This window comes from Scyliorhinus torazame, chromosome X (assembly GCF_047496885.1).
Source record: "Scyliorhinus torazame isolate Kashiwa2021f chromosome X, sScyTor2.1, whole genome shotgun sequence".
Lineage (NCBI taxonomy): Eukaryota > Metazoa > Chordata > Chondrichthyes > Carcharhiniformes > Scyliorhinidae > Scyliorhinus > Scyliorhinus torazame.
The window spans coordinates 26,854,227-26,871,979 of NC_092738.1; the positions used below are offsets into that span (position 1 = coordinate 26,854,227).

The 17,753-nt window shown below is 46.0% G+C and overlaps 1 protein-coding gene and 1 long non-coding RNA gene across 2 annotated transcripts in view; one reads left to right on the forward strand and one right to left on the reverse strand.

Moving 5' to 3' along the window:
* The window catches only part of LOC140405367 (uncharacterized), a 35,422-nt gene extending 31,081 nt beyond the window's left edge, over positions 1-4,341 (forward strand). Inside the window, exon 3 of the long non-coding RNA XR_011938604.1 lies at positions 3,550-4,341. This is a non-coding gene — a long non-coding RNA (uncharacterized lncRNA). The remainder of the gene's footprint in view (positions 1-3,549) is intronic.
* Positions 4,342-6,402: 2,061 nt separating this feature from the next.
* Positions 6,403-17,753, reverse strand: part of LOC140405434 (5'-AMP-activated protein kinase subunit gamma-1) — a 34,048-nt gene continuing 22,697 nt past the window's right edge. The window contains exons 8-12 of the mRNA XM_072493837.1: positions 16,917-17,082; positions 16,260-16,297; positions 16,033-16,179; positions 11,320-11,413; positions 6,403-10,219 (exon numbers count right to left, since the gene is read on the reverse strand). Of these exons, the coding sequence (XP_072349938.1) occupies positions 10,194-10,219; positions 11,320-11,413; positions 16,033-16,179; positions 16,260-16,297; positions 16,917-17,082 (471 nt within the window). The 3' untranslated portion in view covers positions 6,403-10,193. The remainder of the gene's footprint in view (positions 10,220-11,319; positions 11,414-16,032; positions 16,180-16,259; positions 16,298-16,916; positions 17,083-17,753) is intronic.

Below are 17,753 nucleotides of genomic sequence, written 5' to 3' on the forward strand. Positions count from 1 at the left end.
GGGGGTACGGTGGGGCTGCGGGCACGGTGGGGGTGCGGGCACGGTGGGGGTGCGGGCACGGTGGGGGTGCGGGCACGGTGGGGGTGCGGGCACGGTGGGGATGCGGGCACGGTGGGGATGCGGGCACGGTGGGGCTGCGGGCACGGTGGGGATGAGGGCACGGTGGGGATGGGGGCACGGTGGGGATGGGGGCACGGTGGGGATGGGGGCACGGTGGGGATGGGGGCACGGTGGGGATGCGGGCACTGTGAGGATGCGGGCACTGTGGGGATGCGGGCACTGTGGGGATGCGGGCACTTTGGGGGTGCGGGCACTTTGGGGGTGCAGGCACTGTGGGGGTGCGGGCACTGTGGGGGTGCGGGCACTGTGGGGGTGCGGGCACTGTGATCAATCGGCTTTGGTTGGGTACGGGTATGAAAAGATATGGAGCAAAGGTGATCAATGGGGTTGAGGTGTAGATCAGCCAGGAGCTAACGGAACAGGTGGAACAGGCCCCAGGGGCTGAAAAGCCGACTTTGGTCCCATGTGTCTATTAAAACCCAGAACTCACTTTTCCCAAATCCTCGTTGGAAAAATGGTCAAAAATCTCAGAAAGCCCTATAAATCTTGAACACTGTATGAATCCCTCGTGATTGCATCAGTTAATTTTAACCAGTTGCTTGGTAGCAGCGCGGTAGCACAGTGGTTAGCACTGCCGCCTCACAGCGCCAGGGTCCCAGGTTCGATTCCGGCTTGGGCCACTGTCTGTGCGGAGTCTGCACGTTCTCCCCGTGTCTGCGTGGGTTTCCTCCGGGTGCTCCGGTTTCCTCCCACAGGTTCGAAAGATGTGTTCGGTGAATTGGACATCCTGAATTCTCCCTACATGTGACTCCAGACTCACAGCAATGTGCTTGACTCTTAAAATGCCCTCAGGGATGGACAAGAAATGCTGGCCCACATCCCAGGAATAAACAAAAAACATCCACAATAAGGCTGCAGAAGGGCCAAGTCAACAAGTTAGAACAGTACATGAAGAAAGGATTAGAACATGGTGATAGGGTTGATTTTTCATAGAATTTACAGTGCAGAAGGAGGCCATTCGGCCCATCGAGTCTGCACCGGCTCCCGGAAAGAGCACCCTACCCAAGGTCAACACCTCCACCCCACCCCCATAACCCAGCAACCCCAACCAACACTCAGGGCAATTTTGGACACTAAGGACAATTTAACATGGCCAATCCACCTAACCTGCACATCTTTGGACTGTGGGAGGAAACCGGAGCACCCGGAGGAAACCCACGCAGACACGGGGAGGACGTGCAGACTCCGCACAGACAGTGACCCAAGCCGGAATCAAACCTGGGACCCTGGAGCTGTGAAGCAATTGTGCTATCCACAATGCTACCGTGATGACCCAACTACCCATTTCTGTGCTGTAAATTCTGTTTCTGTTGTCATCTGGCTCTTGTACAACTGGTCACTGGTCTCAGCAAGAACGTTTATGGACTTGTCGGAACGTCAGCACCCTGGTACCTCCAGTACACTTGATGAGACAAGAAAACTCCCCAGACATCTCTCAGGACGTTCAATACTGCCCAGGGCAGCACAGTGGTTAGCATGGTTGCTTCACAGCTCCAGGGTCCCAGGTTCGATTCCCGGCTTGGGTCACTGTCTGTGCGGAGTCTGCACGTTCTCCCCGTGTCTGCGTGGGTTTCCTCCGGGTGCTCCGGTTTCCTCCCACAAGTCCCGAAAGACGTGCTGTTAGATGAATTGGACATTCTGAATTTTCCCTCTGTGTACCTGAACAGGCGCCGGAATGTGGCGACTAGGGGCTTTTCACAGTAACTTCATTGCAGTGTTAACGTCAGCCTACTCGTGACAATAATAAACGATTATTATTAATAAAGATTATCATAACCAAACCTCCCCCTGTACAGAGGCTGGTGATCTTTCTCCACAGATGGTTGGTGCTGTGGAGATCAAACAGCTCTGGTTGGGGAAAACTGGCCTATTGAAAATGATAAAATGAAATTGAAATGAAAATTGATTATTGTCACAAGTAGGCTTCAAATGAAGTTACTGTGAAAAGCCCCTAGTCGCCACATTCCGGCGCCTGTTCGAGGAGGCTGGTACGGGAATGATGCAGGCATTCTGATACAAAATGGGGGCAACCAACCAGATATGGTGCGGTCTTATCTGTAACGTAACGGCAGTACTATTTCCCCAGAACCTTCCAAACTAAACACCAGCACTGGAACAGGAATAAAAGCAGCACTTTTTCAGTAAGCTGCATTTAATGGCAGTCAGGTGCATAACGAAGGGCAGCACGGTGGCACAGTGGTTAACACAATTGCTTCACAGCTCCAGGGTCCCAGATTCGATTCCTAGCTTGGGTCACTGTCTGTGCAGAGTCTGCACATCCTCCCCTTGTGTGCGTGGGTTTCCTCCGGGTGCTCCGGTTTCCTCCCACAGTCCAAAGATGTGCAGGTTAGGTGGATTGGCCGTGATAAGTTGCCCTTAGTGTCCAAAAAAAGGTTAGGTGGGGTTACTGGGATTGGGTGGCGGTGTGGGCTTAAGTAGGGTGCTCTTTCCCAAGAGCTGGAGCAGACTTGATGGGCTCCTTCTGCACTGTAAATTCTACATTCTATGATTTGGAGACTTACTGAGAATTTTTGCTTTTTCACGAAAAGCGAAGCCCTATTAAAAGAATCTAATGCCAAATGTGAAGGGCGGCACGGTGACGCAGTGGTTAGCACAGCTGTCTCACGGCACCGAGGTCCCAGGTTCGATCCCGGCTCTGGGTCACTGTCCGTGTGGAGTTTGCACATTCTCCCCGTGTTTGCGTGGGTTTCACCCCCACAACCCAAAGATGTGCAGGGTAGGTGGATTGGCCACGCTAAATTGCCCCTTAATTGGAAATAATGAATTGGGTACTCTAAATTTATTTTAAAAAAATAAAAATAAATTTGGAATTAAGAAGTCTAATGATGATGACCATGAAACTATTGTCATAAAACAAAAAAAACCATCTGGTTCACTAACGGCCTTTCGGGAAGGAAATCCACCATCCTTACCTGGTCTGGCCTACATGTGATCCACAGAAATGCCCTCGGAAATAGCCACGGGCAATTAGGGTTGGGCAATAAATGTTGCTCCAGCCAGCGACATCCATGACTGAATAAGAAAAATCTGCTTCTGATCCAATCTTACTTCATCAAATCCCATCAACATATCCCTTTACCCAAGCTTGCCCTCAAATGCATCTATGGCAATATATAATCCCAAACTGCTCACGAGAGAGGGGGCTGCCGCTTTTTAAGGTCAGCTAGAGCCGACCTTATTTAAGTTTTTTCTAATGATGCCATCAAAGCAGCAGTAGAATGTTGAAGCAAAAATTGTGTCTAATTCATCCAAAATTTGGATGCAAAACTCTGTTTTTGAGTATTAAAGAAAACAAATTGTTGGTATGTAGAGCACTCAATGTTCAGTATAGGCTGTTCATATAGGAGGTTGTACCTTTCTTTTTATAAATTTAGAGTGCTCAATTCATTAATTTTTTTCCCAATTCAGGGCCAATCCACCTACCCTGCACATCTTTGGGTTGTGGGGGCGAAACCCACGCAGACACGGGGAGAATGTGCAAACTCCACACGGACAGTGACCCAGAGCCGGGATTGAACCTGGGACCTCGGCGCCGTGAGGCAGCAGTGCGACCCACTGCACCACCGTGCCGCCCCTTATAGGTCATAACTGATGTTCTGACACAGGATGATTTCTGTTTAATGATTGCAGCAACAATTTCCCACAATCCGATCGCTGAGGTTTCAGGTGGTTGAGGCGAGGGTTCCCAATAAGAAGCTCGTTTGGACCCAGGGACGCTCCCAATTCATTCACTACACTGGGAAGATAACCCACCATCGGGTAACCTCAGGAATTAAGGGTTTTCTTTAATTATCCTTCAACTCCCAGGAAATTTCGGTCGGGTAGGGGGTGTTTTTAACACGATGCATCCGGCATCAAAACTATGTAGGACCTGCTGATGGGTTAGCAGATCTTATCCTGCTCTTCGCTTTGTGATTGAAAATAACTCCCAAGGTTCAAAACTCCAACCTTCCAACTCCAAGCAATTGCACCCCAGAGAGAGAGACACCCATGGTCTCAACTTCCCAGATGTCCCTTGTGGCTCAGTGGGTAGCATCGGCAGGAGTCAGAACGCTGCGGGTTCCACTGCGGAGACCCAAGTGCAGAAGCTAGGCCGACACTTCGGTGTAGCACTGAGGGAGTGAGCACTGCTGGGATTGACGTCATTTAGATGAGGTGTTCAACTCAGGGCCTGGCTACCTGATCAGGTGGGGGTGAGTCCTTGATATCAGGGCAGTTTATGACAAAAAAGTGTCACTCAAAGAAGCTCTAGTCCAATTGAAGTAATTGGCTGGGGTGAATCACGTGGACTGCAGTGGTTCAAGAAGCTGGTTCATCACCGCTTTCTCGAGGGCAACGGGATGGTCAATAATTGTTGGCTTTGCCAGGGACACCCGCATCCCATGAATGAATAAATTAAAAGTACATTTAAAAAAAACTCTTGTGGCACTATTGAAAGGGGAGCGGCGGGGGGGGGGGGGGGGGGCATTCTCTCAAGTCTTGACTGACATTTATCTCTCAATCAACATCTGCTCATTTAACGCATTACTGTTTATGGGATCCTGCCATGCCAAATTGACAGCTATGTTTCCTAAATTACAGCAGTGGATACATTTCAAAAGTACTTCAGATGTCCTGTAGTCAGGCGCATTCTTTAGGTTTTTTTATACCTCCTTCAAACATATATTTTGTGTGTGTGTGCGGAGTCTGCACGTTCTCCCCGTGTGTGCGTGGGTTTCCTCCGGATGCTCCGGTTTCCTCCCGCAGTCCAAAGATGTGCAGGTTAGGTGGATTGGCCGTGATCAATTGCTCCTTACTGTCCAAAGGTTAGGTGGGGTTACTGGTGGAGGTGTGGGTTTGGGTAGGGCGCTCTTTCCAAGGGGCCGGTGCAGACTCAATGTGCTGAATGACCTCCTTCTGCCCTGTAAATTCTATGAAACAATTGGAAGAATCCTTTTCCACAGCATATTTGATCTGTGTCTATGCTTTGCCCATTGATGTCTGTCTTTAATCACGAAGAAAGTGGCCTCAGACGTGCAACGAAACCAAGATGACATGTGAAAAACAAAGGTACCTGGTATTAGACTAGCATATCTTTTGTGTCATTGATCACACCAAGTTGGAATAATGCAACTCGTGTCATACTACATAACAATTTGTATTTATGTAGCACCTCTAACCACATTCAAACGGCCCACGACACTTCACAAGAGCATTATAAAACAAGGTGTGACACGGAGATTAAGGAGATATTGGGTCAGGTGACCAAAAGTTTGGTCAAGAGGGTCAGTTTTAAGGAATGACTTGAAGAAGGAAAGCCAGGAAGAGAGGTTTAGGGAGGGAATTCCAGAGCTTGGGGCCCAGCAAGGTGCAGCCTCCAACATTCGGTGATTAAAACTAGGGGCGCTCAATGAAAAAAATGAATGAAAATCGCTTGTCACGAGTAGGCTTCAATGAAGTTACTGTGAAAAGCCCCTAGTTGCCACATTCCGGTGCCTGTTCGGGGAGGCTGGTACAGGAATTGAACCGTGCTGCTGGCCTGCCTTGGTCTGCTTTAAAAACCAGCGATTTAGCCCAGTGAGCTAAACCAGCCTCTCAAGACAGTAGAATTAGGGGAGCGCAGATATCTCAGAGGAGTGCAGGGCTGGCGGAGATCACAAAGATAGGGAGGGGCGAGGCCATGGAGGGATTTGAAAAAGAGGTTCAGAACTTTCAAATTGAGGAGTCAAAATCAGTCAGCAAATCACAGGAGCGATGGGGGATTGGAATTTGGCGCAAAATGGAATATTGAGGGGCTGCAGAGCTTTGAATGTCAAGTGTACAGAGGACAAAATGTGGGAGGTCGGTCAGGAGTGCGTTGGAATATACACAGGGCATCTCGTCTGAAAATCAAGTCAACAGTGCTTCATTTGGAGCACAAAAATATTCAGGCTGCACCCGTGTTTATCAGCAATTTCATGCAAGACTGATATTTGCAATCGGATAAATCTGGTTTTAAATTGCACTCCGGTTTGACTCCGAGGGTGGCATGCTGCTGGATTAGTACAATATTGGGTGCAGTCCAACAGCCCAACCCAAAGCAGCATTTCAGAAACCATTACACATTATAATAACACACGGGCGGCAGTCGAGAAATGCGGTGTCCCCTTTGTCCAAAATTCAGGTGACTATCATAGGGGGGGTGATTAAAATTAAATGTGACGCACAGTCACAACGAGAGTGTGAAGCAAAAATGAATCACATAATTACAGGCTGAAGGAGCTCAGTCAGAAATCCTGGAAATAAGTGACATGTTTTGAAGAGGTTTATTTTAGTTTTGATATGTTACAATCAATACCTTTCAGTGAGATTTCAAATCTTCACAAGTAAATGCAAAAGGAGTGTAAACACTATTCTACTAGAGAAAGGTTCGGACAATGATCGGAATAAATATCATTTTGATTCTATGAGGGTTTAACCACTGCATTTTAAGTTCACATTGATTCCATTGCTTCTTTTTTTATAAACTGAAACTTAATGGTATTGTATTCATGAATAAAACACATTCAACATCATATAAAACAATTTAACAAAACACTAAAAAAAATGTTTTAAAAACAGAAATCCAGACAGTCTACAGAGCAATGCATAAATGGCACACATTTGGCAAGTTTACCCCAGGGAACTATGTTGCATGGATGTGAGGGAAGGTTGTTTATGTAAAGAATTTTTAAAAATTTTGTTTATACAGTCACAAAGTTATCTTAATGTATTTTTCCTCTAAATTGTGGTACTCCCTTGCTGTCCCTTCTGACTCTACACTGAGGAGTCAGGATGAGTGCAACTTTGTGAAAACATTTCCCATGAATCACCAATAGCGTGATCGTTGATTTACCCCTAACCGCAGTCAACATATCGCCTGGAGGCCCACACGAGAACCGGTGTGTCAGAAAGTAGCAGCAGCAGCAACAAAAGGCCGGAAAACAAAGGGGGAGACGTGAATGAGGAAAAATAAGTTTTTAAATGGAAGCAGAAATTCTCTCGGCCTGGAAATATTGATTTTCGCCACTCGTTACCCGGCCCACATCGGATCTGCAATCCCTGTCAAGAGCGCAAACATCTTGTGATCCAAGGAACTGGACACCAACAACCGGAACAGATCAGCACTGACATTTGCAAATCCTCACTGGCTGCCGTACACCTCTATCCTGGTTAGATCTGTATCTACAGTACAACAGTGACTACACTTTCAAAAGTGCTTCATTGGCTGTTAAAGCACTTTGGGACGTCCTGTGGTCATTAAAGGTGCTATAGAAATTCAAGCCCGTCTTTCTTCTTCAGTGACAGTGTCCCAAAGATCTTACGGCTAAATAACATTAAATGTCGCCAGTTAAGTTCCTAAACATTGGTCAGTCGTGTATCACTAATTATGTGTAATCTGTAATTCCTCAGCCCAACAATTGAAAATACAAAACCGTTCTCAGTGTTGTCTAAATGGTCCAGTGCAACGTGCTGGTGTCAGCAAGAATCAACAATTTCTATTAGAGAGTCTTATTGTGGAGACTTCCCCGGAATTAAAGAGTCAGAATTGCAGTGTGGATTATAGAGAGTTTACCAGAAAGTGATCCATACTCTCGCTATAAAACACATTGTTATAGTGCGACAAATAGGATGCACTATAAATTTAAAAACTTCATGAATCAGGAGGAAACAATATTCACGTGGTTCCCCCATGACAAGATCTCTGGGGCTTTCGTCTGAAGGTCACACGAAACAAAGGCTGCTTTTCGGGAATTTGTTCTCCTTCATTGTGCCATTTTCAACCCAGTCACCTCAGTGAAATTTCGATCCAATGTTCATGTTGTACATTTACAGTAATTTAATGCATAACCGTGACAAGAGAATGACTGGAGTCAACATTACTCTCAACATACATCTGCACTTGCAGAGTTACAAAATCCATAATTCCTTTCCTATTGAATTATAACTGAACAGCTTTGCACTTAATTTTGTACAATTCAAGTTAGCTGCCTCCTGTCTCATTCCAGCGGAGCCCCTGGGGTGAAGGTTGGGGCGGGGGGTTTGAAAGAATAGTTGATCAGAAACTAAGATACTCACAACTGTAACAATTACGCTCTCTTGCACCTTGGGCACACAGGAAGAAAGATAAAGAAAATCACTTATTGTCACAAGTAGGCTTCAAATGAAGTTACTGTGAAAAGCCCCTAGTCGCCACATTCCGGCGCCTGTTCGGGGAGGCTGGTACGGGAATTGAACCGTGCTGCTGGCCTGCCTTCAAAGCTAGCGATTTAGCCCGGTGCTAAACCAGGAATCTACATTTTGCAGTTTTGTTACACAGTAGCTATAATTTCATCAGATCCCACTGGCTCGCCAAAGAATACAGCACAGGAACAGGCCCTTCGGCCCTCGAAGCCTGTACCGGTCATGATACCACCCTTGGCCAAAACCCTCCCAAAAAGTTTGGATTATGCCTCCCATCTTATAAACAGCACCGTGTCTGCCATCAGCAACTTGCCAAAATATGGTCCTAATGTTTCCAACTGCACCAGAACATCTGCATTGCCATATCAGAATATCCAAGATTCCAGACACAACCACCAATCTGCAAACTACCACCTAATTAAAAGGAAAAGAAAAACAGCACAGAACACTACCATACACATTGCACACAATTGGATCAAAGCTCCATTTCTTAAATGGTGTAGTGAGAGGTGCTTGCGTGCTGCACCCTAGGTCCAACCAGCGAATGAAAGCAAACATTTTCCCAATTGGAATTCTCATCACGAGCAACACTTCCAAGCTGGAGCGTTAACATTCAATCAACCTCCATCCAGACTTGGCTTTTTGGAGAAATGTGGGGGGGAAAAACATATCTCGCACTCTCGCATCCACAAGCAATAAAATGGGAAAAAATTATCTGCAACAAAAACGAGATTCAAGCCCAGAATTAAAACATCTGCAATCAACATTTTCCAATGAAGGAAGGAATACAATTTGGCAGTCATGATACTTGGTCAATTTCATATCTGCTCATGTCTTGCGACTTCTGAGAATCTGGGCTGGTCATTCGTCCCAATGATTTGTAGTTTTGAAAAGTCAACGTTTCATATTAGGACCATTTTGGATCAAACAATTGTACTTGAAGCTAAGTTACAGCCTTAAAGAGCTAGTAATTTTAAGACGTGAAATAATTACAGTAATTTTAAGTGAAATTCTGCTGTTGAATAATGTTCAAATAAAGGAGCTAAGGGAAGAGATCCTCTAACTTGAAACACATTCTCTTAACAGGCCTTGAAGGGGGGGTATTCTTGGAAAGGGGCACATATTCACAATCCCCAAATTCTGTTTCAGCCAGGAGCGCAAAAATAATCTAACCGTGCAAATCAGACTGTCAAAATTATTGTGATTGTTTTTTTTGTGGTGTGAATGACATCTTGTACAGAGTGACACATCACAACGAGAGAGTTCTTTCGGAAGAAGTGGTCTGAGACCTGGTACTGAACTTGTTCAACACCTCAGTCATAAAGACTATTACACTGTGTTCACGCCAGCTGGTTTTTGGTAATTATGCTTGTATCGTTCAGAGTTTTGCACACATTTTAGCTCAGAACAATGAATAAAAAGAGCCCCGTCACTGAATCAAGCTGTTCTGGGTTCAACAATTGGGAGGATAAAATCGAGGACAGAACAGGTAATCCAACTTAACTCAAAGTACAAAAAAAAAAGTGATGTTCAGATAATGACATAATCGGTCATGTTAATACACTTTGAAAAGCTATCCACCTGAGGTAGGATGGGATAATTAAAAGAAAGGATTCAGTTCCTCTGACCTGACCTGCAGTATCATTTTCAGTGGGCACAGAGAGTCAATGGCTTTATGTAGAAAGGTGCAAAACATTTCAAAGTTTAACCAAAATTGGAGCAGTAGCCAGGGTCCTTCTCTATTTTATGGATCAGCGCTGTGCTGGTGGAAAACTGTGCCACCATGGGTGCATATCCTAGGATAAAAGATTTCCAGGCTGGTGAGGTCTCTACATGGGGAAGACATCATTGGTGTACGATATACATATCTCTCACTGTCCAAGCTCCGAAGAATCACCTACGGATAAAATTAGACGAACTTTACTTCATATTTCATCGTTTTGTGTTGGCAGACATGCCAAACTTTTAATACACTCTGGAGTTACTAAGTCTTAATGAAAACATGACTGAAGTGGTTTCACAGGTCGGCGCAACATCGAGGGCCGAAGGGCCTGTATTGCGCTGTAATGTTCTATATAATTCTATATAGAAGTGAGGCAGAGAGAGAAAATGCAGATGATAAATTCACTGGGTCACATTTTTAAAATAAATTTAAAGTACCCAATTCTTTTTTCCCCAATTAAGGGGCAATTTGGCGTGGCCAACCCACCTACCCTGCACATCTTTGGGTTGTGGGGGCAAAACCCACGTAGACACGGGGAGAATGTGCAAACTCCACACGGACTGTGACCCCGGGGCCAGGATCGAACCCGGGTCCTCAGCGCTGTGAAGCAGCAGTGCTAACCACTGCGCCAGCGCACTGCCCTTACTGGGTCACATTCTAAGAAAAGGCACAAATAAGGTGTTTTTTTCAGCAATCAGCTAAACGCATTGGAATCGATCTTAAATGAGAATGACAAGACAGACTACTTTTGTACAAGTCTGTTAATATAATTTAATACAGTAACCCTTTGAATATCCAGATTATAGCACGGCGGCAAAAACTGCAATACGAATGTATTCCATTTTTAAATGTCAGCAAAATGATAATTCGATACACACGAGAATGTGTTCCACCTCAAGGGCTTTCTTTGCTTCTCATCTGAATCTTTCTTATGATTCTATGAACTACCACTGCCATCAGTTATCATTCACATCACACACAACACAATGGAGAAAGACGTATTCAGGTCATCTTACACCCATGGCGAACAAAGTTGTGCCAGGCAATCAGTATCTGGGTAAGAGTCTGTCCATACTCCTCAGCAAGAATAATGACTGCAGTTTATGGAGTGGTTGCAGTATTGGTTTGCCTGCCTCCATCAGGGTGGAACACTCTCGCAATCTGAGCCAGAGGAGGTTGATATTACTCCAAATGCTCAGGGGGACAGACATTAAGAGCCACAATTGTATTCCTGCCTGTTTTGAACAACTGGATCCTACAGAGTATGTACTTGCCTCCGCTGGTCAGTACCAGTGCCTGCAGAATATCAGAGAGCGAAACTATGCCCTTCACCACATCATTGTCATCAACCACCACTAACCGATGAACCTGCAAACAGAGACAAGTGGTTATTCTGAACAATCTAGGAAATGGATAGAAAAATTATTACAAATTAATGCATCTTAGCAATAGTTTCCCAGCTCTTGTCATTACACTAAAAGCAAACCTTTTTTTTTATAAAAGACTTTCCCTCCAGGGAGACGTTGGCATAATGGTATTGTCACTGGATGGGTGGTCCAGAGACCCGATACTCTGGGGACGTGGGTTCAAATCCTGGATGGTGAATAATTATCTGGAATTAAAAGTCTAACGATGATCATTGCCGATTGACGTCAAAACTCAGCTGTTTTTTCTAACACCCTTTTGGGAAGAATCTCAGCTGTCTGACCTACATGACTAGATCCACAGCAATGTGGTTGACTCTTAAACCGCCCTCTGAAATGGCCTCGGTTGTATCAATAATGACTACAAATAGGCCTATCTTTCGATAGCTCAGCTGGTAGAGCAGCGGATTGTAGATGATTAAAAATGATTACAAAGTCTAAAAGAAACCAGACAGACCACCCGGCAGGCACGAGAAATGACAACAGCAAACCCAGCCCTGTCGACCCTGCAAAGTCCTCCTTACTAACATGTGGGGGGCTTGTGGCAAAGTTGGGAGAGCTGTCTCACGGATGAGTCAAGCAACAGCCTGACATAGTCATCCTCACAGAATCACACCTTACAGACAATGTGCCAGACATCACTATCACCATTCTTAGGCATGTCCTGTCTCACCGGCAGGACAGACCCAGCAGAGGTGGCGGCACAGTGGTATATACAGTTGGGAGGGAGTTGCCCTGGGAGTCCTCAACATCGACTCTGGACCCCATGAAATCTCATGGCTTCAGGTTAAACATGGGCAAGGAAACCTCCTGCTGATTACCACATACTGGCCACCATCAGCTGATGAATCAGTGCTCCTCCATGTTGAACATCACTTGAAGGAAGTATAGAGGGTGACAATGGCGCAGAATATACTCTGGGTGAGGGACTTCAATGCCCATCAAGGGTGGCTCGGTAGTAACACCACAGACCAAGCTGGCCGGGTCCTAAAGGGCATAGCTGCTAGACTGCAGCAGGTGAAGAGGGAACCAACAAGAGAGACAAACATACCTCACCTCATCCTCACCAATCAGCTTATCACAGATGCATCTGTCCATGACAGTATCGGTAACAGTGGTCACTGCACAGTCCTTGCGTAGACAAAGTCCCGTCTTCACATTGAAGATACCCTCCATCGTGTTGTGTGGCACTACCACCGTGCTAAATAGGATAGACTTCGAACAGATCTAGCAACTCAAGACTGGGCATCCAGGAGGCACTCTGGGGCATCAGCAGCAGCAGAATTGTATTCAACCACAATCTGCAACCTCCTGGCCCGGTATATCCCCCACTCTACCATTACCACCCAGCCAGGGGATCAACCCTGGTTCAATGAAGAGTGCAGGACAGCATGCCAGGAACAACATCAGGTATACCGAAAAACGAGGTGTCAACCTGGTGAAGCTACAACACAGGACTACTTGTGTGCCAAACAGCAGAAGCAGCAAGTAAAAGACAGAGCTAAGTGATTCCACAACGAATGCATCAAGAAACGGCTGAAAGCACTGGATACTGCAGAGTACCAGCAATATCCCGGCAATAGTACTGAAGACTTGTTCGCCAGATCTTGCTGCACCCCAGCCAAGCTGTTCCAGTACAGCTACAACACTGGCATCTACCTGGCAATGTGGAAAATTGCCCAGGAGTGTCCTATACACACAAAGCAGGATAAATCCAACCCAGCCAATTCCCGCCCTATCAGTCTACTCTCCATCATCAGCAAAGTGATGGAAGGGTTCATCAACAGTGCTATCAAGCAGCATTTCCTCAGCAATAACCTGCTCATGGACGCTCAGTTTGGGTTCCGCCCAGGGTCACTCAGTTCCTGACCTCATTACAGCCTTGGTTCAAACATGGACACAAGAGCTGAACTCCAGAGGTGAGGTGAGAGTGACTGCCCTTGACATCAAGGCAGCATTTGACCGAGTATTGCCATAAGGAGCCCGAGCTAAACTGGAGTCAATGGGAATCAGGGGGGAAACTCTCCGCTGGTTGGAGTCATACCCGGCACAATGTAAGATGGTTGTGGTGGTTAGAGGTCATCTCAGTCTCGGGATATCGCTGCAGGAGTTCCTCAGGGTGTGTCCTATGTCCAACCATCTTCAGCTGCTTCATCAATGTCCTTCCTTCCATCAGAAGGTTAGAAGTGGGGATGTTTGCGGATGACTGCACAATGTTCAGCACCATTCACGACTCCTCAGATACTGAATCAGTCCCTGTCCAAATGCAGCAAGACCTGGACAATATCCAGGCTTGGGCTGACAAGTGGCAAGTTACATACGAGCCATGCAAGTGCCAGGCAATGGCCATCTCCAATAAGAGAGGTTCTAACCAATCGCCCCTTGTGGTCAATGGTAACCCCCAGGATGTTGATAGTGGGGCATTCAGTGATGGTAATGCCATTGAATGTCAAACTGAACTGGACCCAGCCATATAAATACTGTGGCTACAAAAGCAGATCAGAGGCTGGGAATCCTGCGGAGAGTAACTCACCTCCTGACTCCCCAAAGCCTGTCCACCATCTACAAGGCACAAGTCAACCTGTGTGTGATGAAGCACTTGCCTGGATGAGTACAGCTCCAGCAGCACTCAAGAAGCTGGATACCATCCAGGACAAAGCAGCCCGCTTGATTAGCACCCCTTCCACAACCACTCACTCCCTCCATCATCGATGCACAGTGCCAGCCGTGTGTACCATCTACAAGATGCACTGCAGCAACTCACCAAGGTTCCTTAGGCAGCACCTTCCAAACCCACGACCACTACCATCTAGAAGGACAAGGGCAGCAGATACCTGGGAACCCCACCACCTGGAATTTCCCACTCACCACCATGACTTGGAAATATATCGACCGTTCCTTCACTGTCACTGGGTCAAAATCCTGGAACTCCCTCCCTATCAGCACTGTGGGTGTACCTACACCACACGGAGTGAAGAAATTCAAGGAGGGATGAGCAACAAATACTGGCCTAGCTCTCTTTATTCCAGCTCTCTTCCCTCCCTGCACCATCCCGGAGCTCTGGAGGAATGAACCCATGCTCGGTTTCTCTCTGCATTGTGCAGAGGGTGCTGGGCAGATATCACGCGTTTAAGAAGAAAAACAACAGATTGCAACTGGGAGGAACAAACATGGCAAAAGCTCGAGGGCTGCCAAGTTGCTTTGTTTTTTCAGCTCATCAATGCTGGAGAGAATGTGTTTCCTGGCTCGCTGGAAATGCTCCACAGAAACGTCTACGCAATACAGGATCACAGTTTAAACGAAACGTGAAGTTAAGTCATTCTTAACTCAATGAAGCGAAAGGTACTCTGCCCCTTGCACGAATTTTAACTTTAGTTAGTAATGAAGCATTCTTCCAACCACGCTGCTATTTGCTGGAATGTGCTATGTTCTGTTCAAATCTCCCAACAAGGTCAATGATTAAATCCCGAAAAAGTACCCAATTATTTTTTCCAATTAAGGGGCAATTTAGCGTGGCTAATCCACCTACGCTGCACATCTTTGGGTTGTGGGGGCGAAACCCACGCAGACACGGGGAGAACGTGCAAACTCCACACGGACAGTGACTCAGAGCCGGGATCGAACCCGGGTCCTCGGCATCCTGAGGCAGCAGTGCTAACCACTGCACCACCGTGCCGCCCTAAGGAGTGTTTTAATGACTAGAAACAAGGGCATAGAATGCTGGAAGTACACAGCAAGTCAATCACCAACTGCAGAAATGAAAGGTTGGTTTCACGTTTTGGATGTTAATTCCTGAAATCAGTTCTGCTGGAATGCCAGCCGATCGTATTTCTTGACAGAGACTGAATGAAGGGACGCCCTTTTCAGTTTTAAGCTAATGCCAAAACGTCTTAGTTGTTTCTCGCTGTCACACCGAGAGTGTAACACTCCAAACAAATGGCAATTAACTAAAGACAAAGATTGTCCATTTCATGCTTTGAACAGGCAGACAAAGCACACCTCCAGTAGCATTTGAAACTGTGCTGGAGATGTTTCTGCATGCACAGAATGGTAGGAAGAGGTTAAAGGCAACAGCAGCATTACATAACCAGCTGGTTGTCTTCAACGCACTCCAATTCATGCCAAATTTTACAGTTTTCCTGGAGTAGTTGAACAATGAATTGTCTCATTAAAACAAGAATGCTCTTGTGATTCAGGCAATGGGGCTGCTAAGGATGTGGTTTGCACTGTTTAAAATTCTCACCACTACAAAGACGGTAGGTTCAGTGCCTGCCCCAGCATGGAGACGAGTGAAGCGAATCTGGAAGGTGCCAAGTTCATTCCCCAGTCCCTTCAGGAGCGGCGAGTGACTAAATTTGCCCTCAGTGCTTCCAGGGAGGGAGGGGGATGAGGAGGCAACAAACAAGCCAGGGCTGCCACTCTTAGCCACAATCCAATGATCCTGCCTAGACTCCAGCAGGAACAATTGACCTCTTAGCTGATGAACTGGAGACAGTTCAGTGGCCATGGAACTATATCTCAATACAATTTTGAGTTGTTCTTTTAAAGCTTGTTTTCCTGTACCTCTGCTTCCACAAGCCGGTTGATAATTGTCTCGAGGGTTTCATGCTTGTAACACTTCAGGACACCTTCAAAGTACTGTGAGCGGTGCAGCAATGCTTTGGTGACAGTAATGTCCAGGTTGTTGTATGTCTTCTCTGCAGCCAGGTTCTGAAGCACAAACTTTTAATTAGAGAATGGTCGTAAAGCAATAAAAAGAATGCATGGTCGAGTCACTGCAAAATACTTACAATGACGTCAAACTTAGAGTAGATATCTCCCACTCGCCCTGCACAGAGAAAGTTAGGAACAGTCAGCATAAAACAGGAGGTGCTCCTCAGGCCTGGAGTATATTGGAGTTAATCATTTGAGTAGCGATTAAGTTGAATGTGGCAAATAATTTGCTGGTCTTCGCTACTCACTGCTGCAATAGTGAACGACTGAATCTCTTTGATTTGGGATGGTCCTCATGACTTATTTCAAGAGGTGTCATACATTTTCCTTAGGGGCCAAGTTGCAGTTCCCAGGATTTGTCCATTTGGGCCAGATTTGTTTAAAAGCAGTAGAGAAAGATACACTGGGTGAATTGCGGTCAAATGAATCGGGGCTATTCCAGTCTTATTTTCATCTTTGACTAATTATCCATACTAGTTTATTATACTTTACTCCCCATACCAGCCCAATCTCAACATAGTGAGGTTTAAACCTGTATCAATGAAACAGTTAAAAGGGCATCAAAACTAAATTTCATTGGATTAAGAATTACTTGGCCATTATTAAGAAGTTGTAGTGTGGGTCAGCAGTTACAACGAACCTCGACAACGATCTGCTTTACTTATGCGTTCAGCTAACCAATGGCATAGCTAATTGTGTTGAGATGGTGGTTAGAATTAAGAATTGAATTTTACCGGATTCATCCACAACAGGCAACGCAGATACTCTCTTTTCCACAAAGATACCCAAAGCCAAGTAAATGGGAGTATTTTTGTTCACCACTGCAATGTTCTTGTACGTTCCAATGTTCAACTCTTCCAGCGTTTTGGACATAAAATCTGGCTTGGGCATCTCGGAAATCTGCAAAATTAGGTTAAGAAAACAGCAAACACTTAGAAATAGCGTCAAATACCCCAAATAAACACACACCGATGTACAGCGCTACAGAAAAGCACAAAGTTGCATGTGGTTTTGAATTAGCCACTTGTGTATTTTTTTTTCTAAATTAACACATTAAAACTGACGCAGGCTTTTGTTTTCTGGTCTAAAATAAATTTGTTGTCAGAGAGGTGCACAGCACAGAAAAGGCCCTCCTGCCCATCGAGTCTGTGCCTCCGTCTCCCCCACTCTGCCCACTAAATGGTGAAGAAACTCCAAAGCCCGCCATTGTGGCTCAGTGGGTAGCACCTGCCTCACTGAATCACAAGGTTTCACGTTCGAGTCCCACTGCAGGGCTTGAGCACAAAAATTAAGGTTGACACTCCAGTGAAGTGCCGAAGGAGTGCTGCACAGTCAGCGGCGCTAACTGTTGGAAGAGGCATTATCTGCCCACTCGGGTGGATGCCAAAGATCCTAATGGCGCTATTTCAAAGCGCAGGGAGTTATCCTTGTTGTCCTGACCAATATTTGTCCCTCAAATAACATTATCATCTGGTCATTATCACCTTGCTGTTCGTGGGATCTTGCTGTCCGCAAATGGGTTGTCACATTCCTGACATTATAACGACACTTCAAAAGTACGTCATGACTAG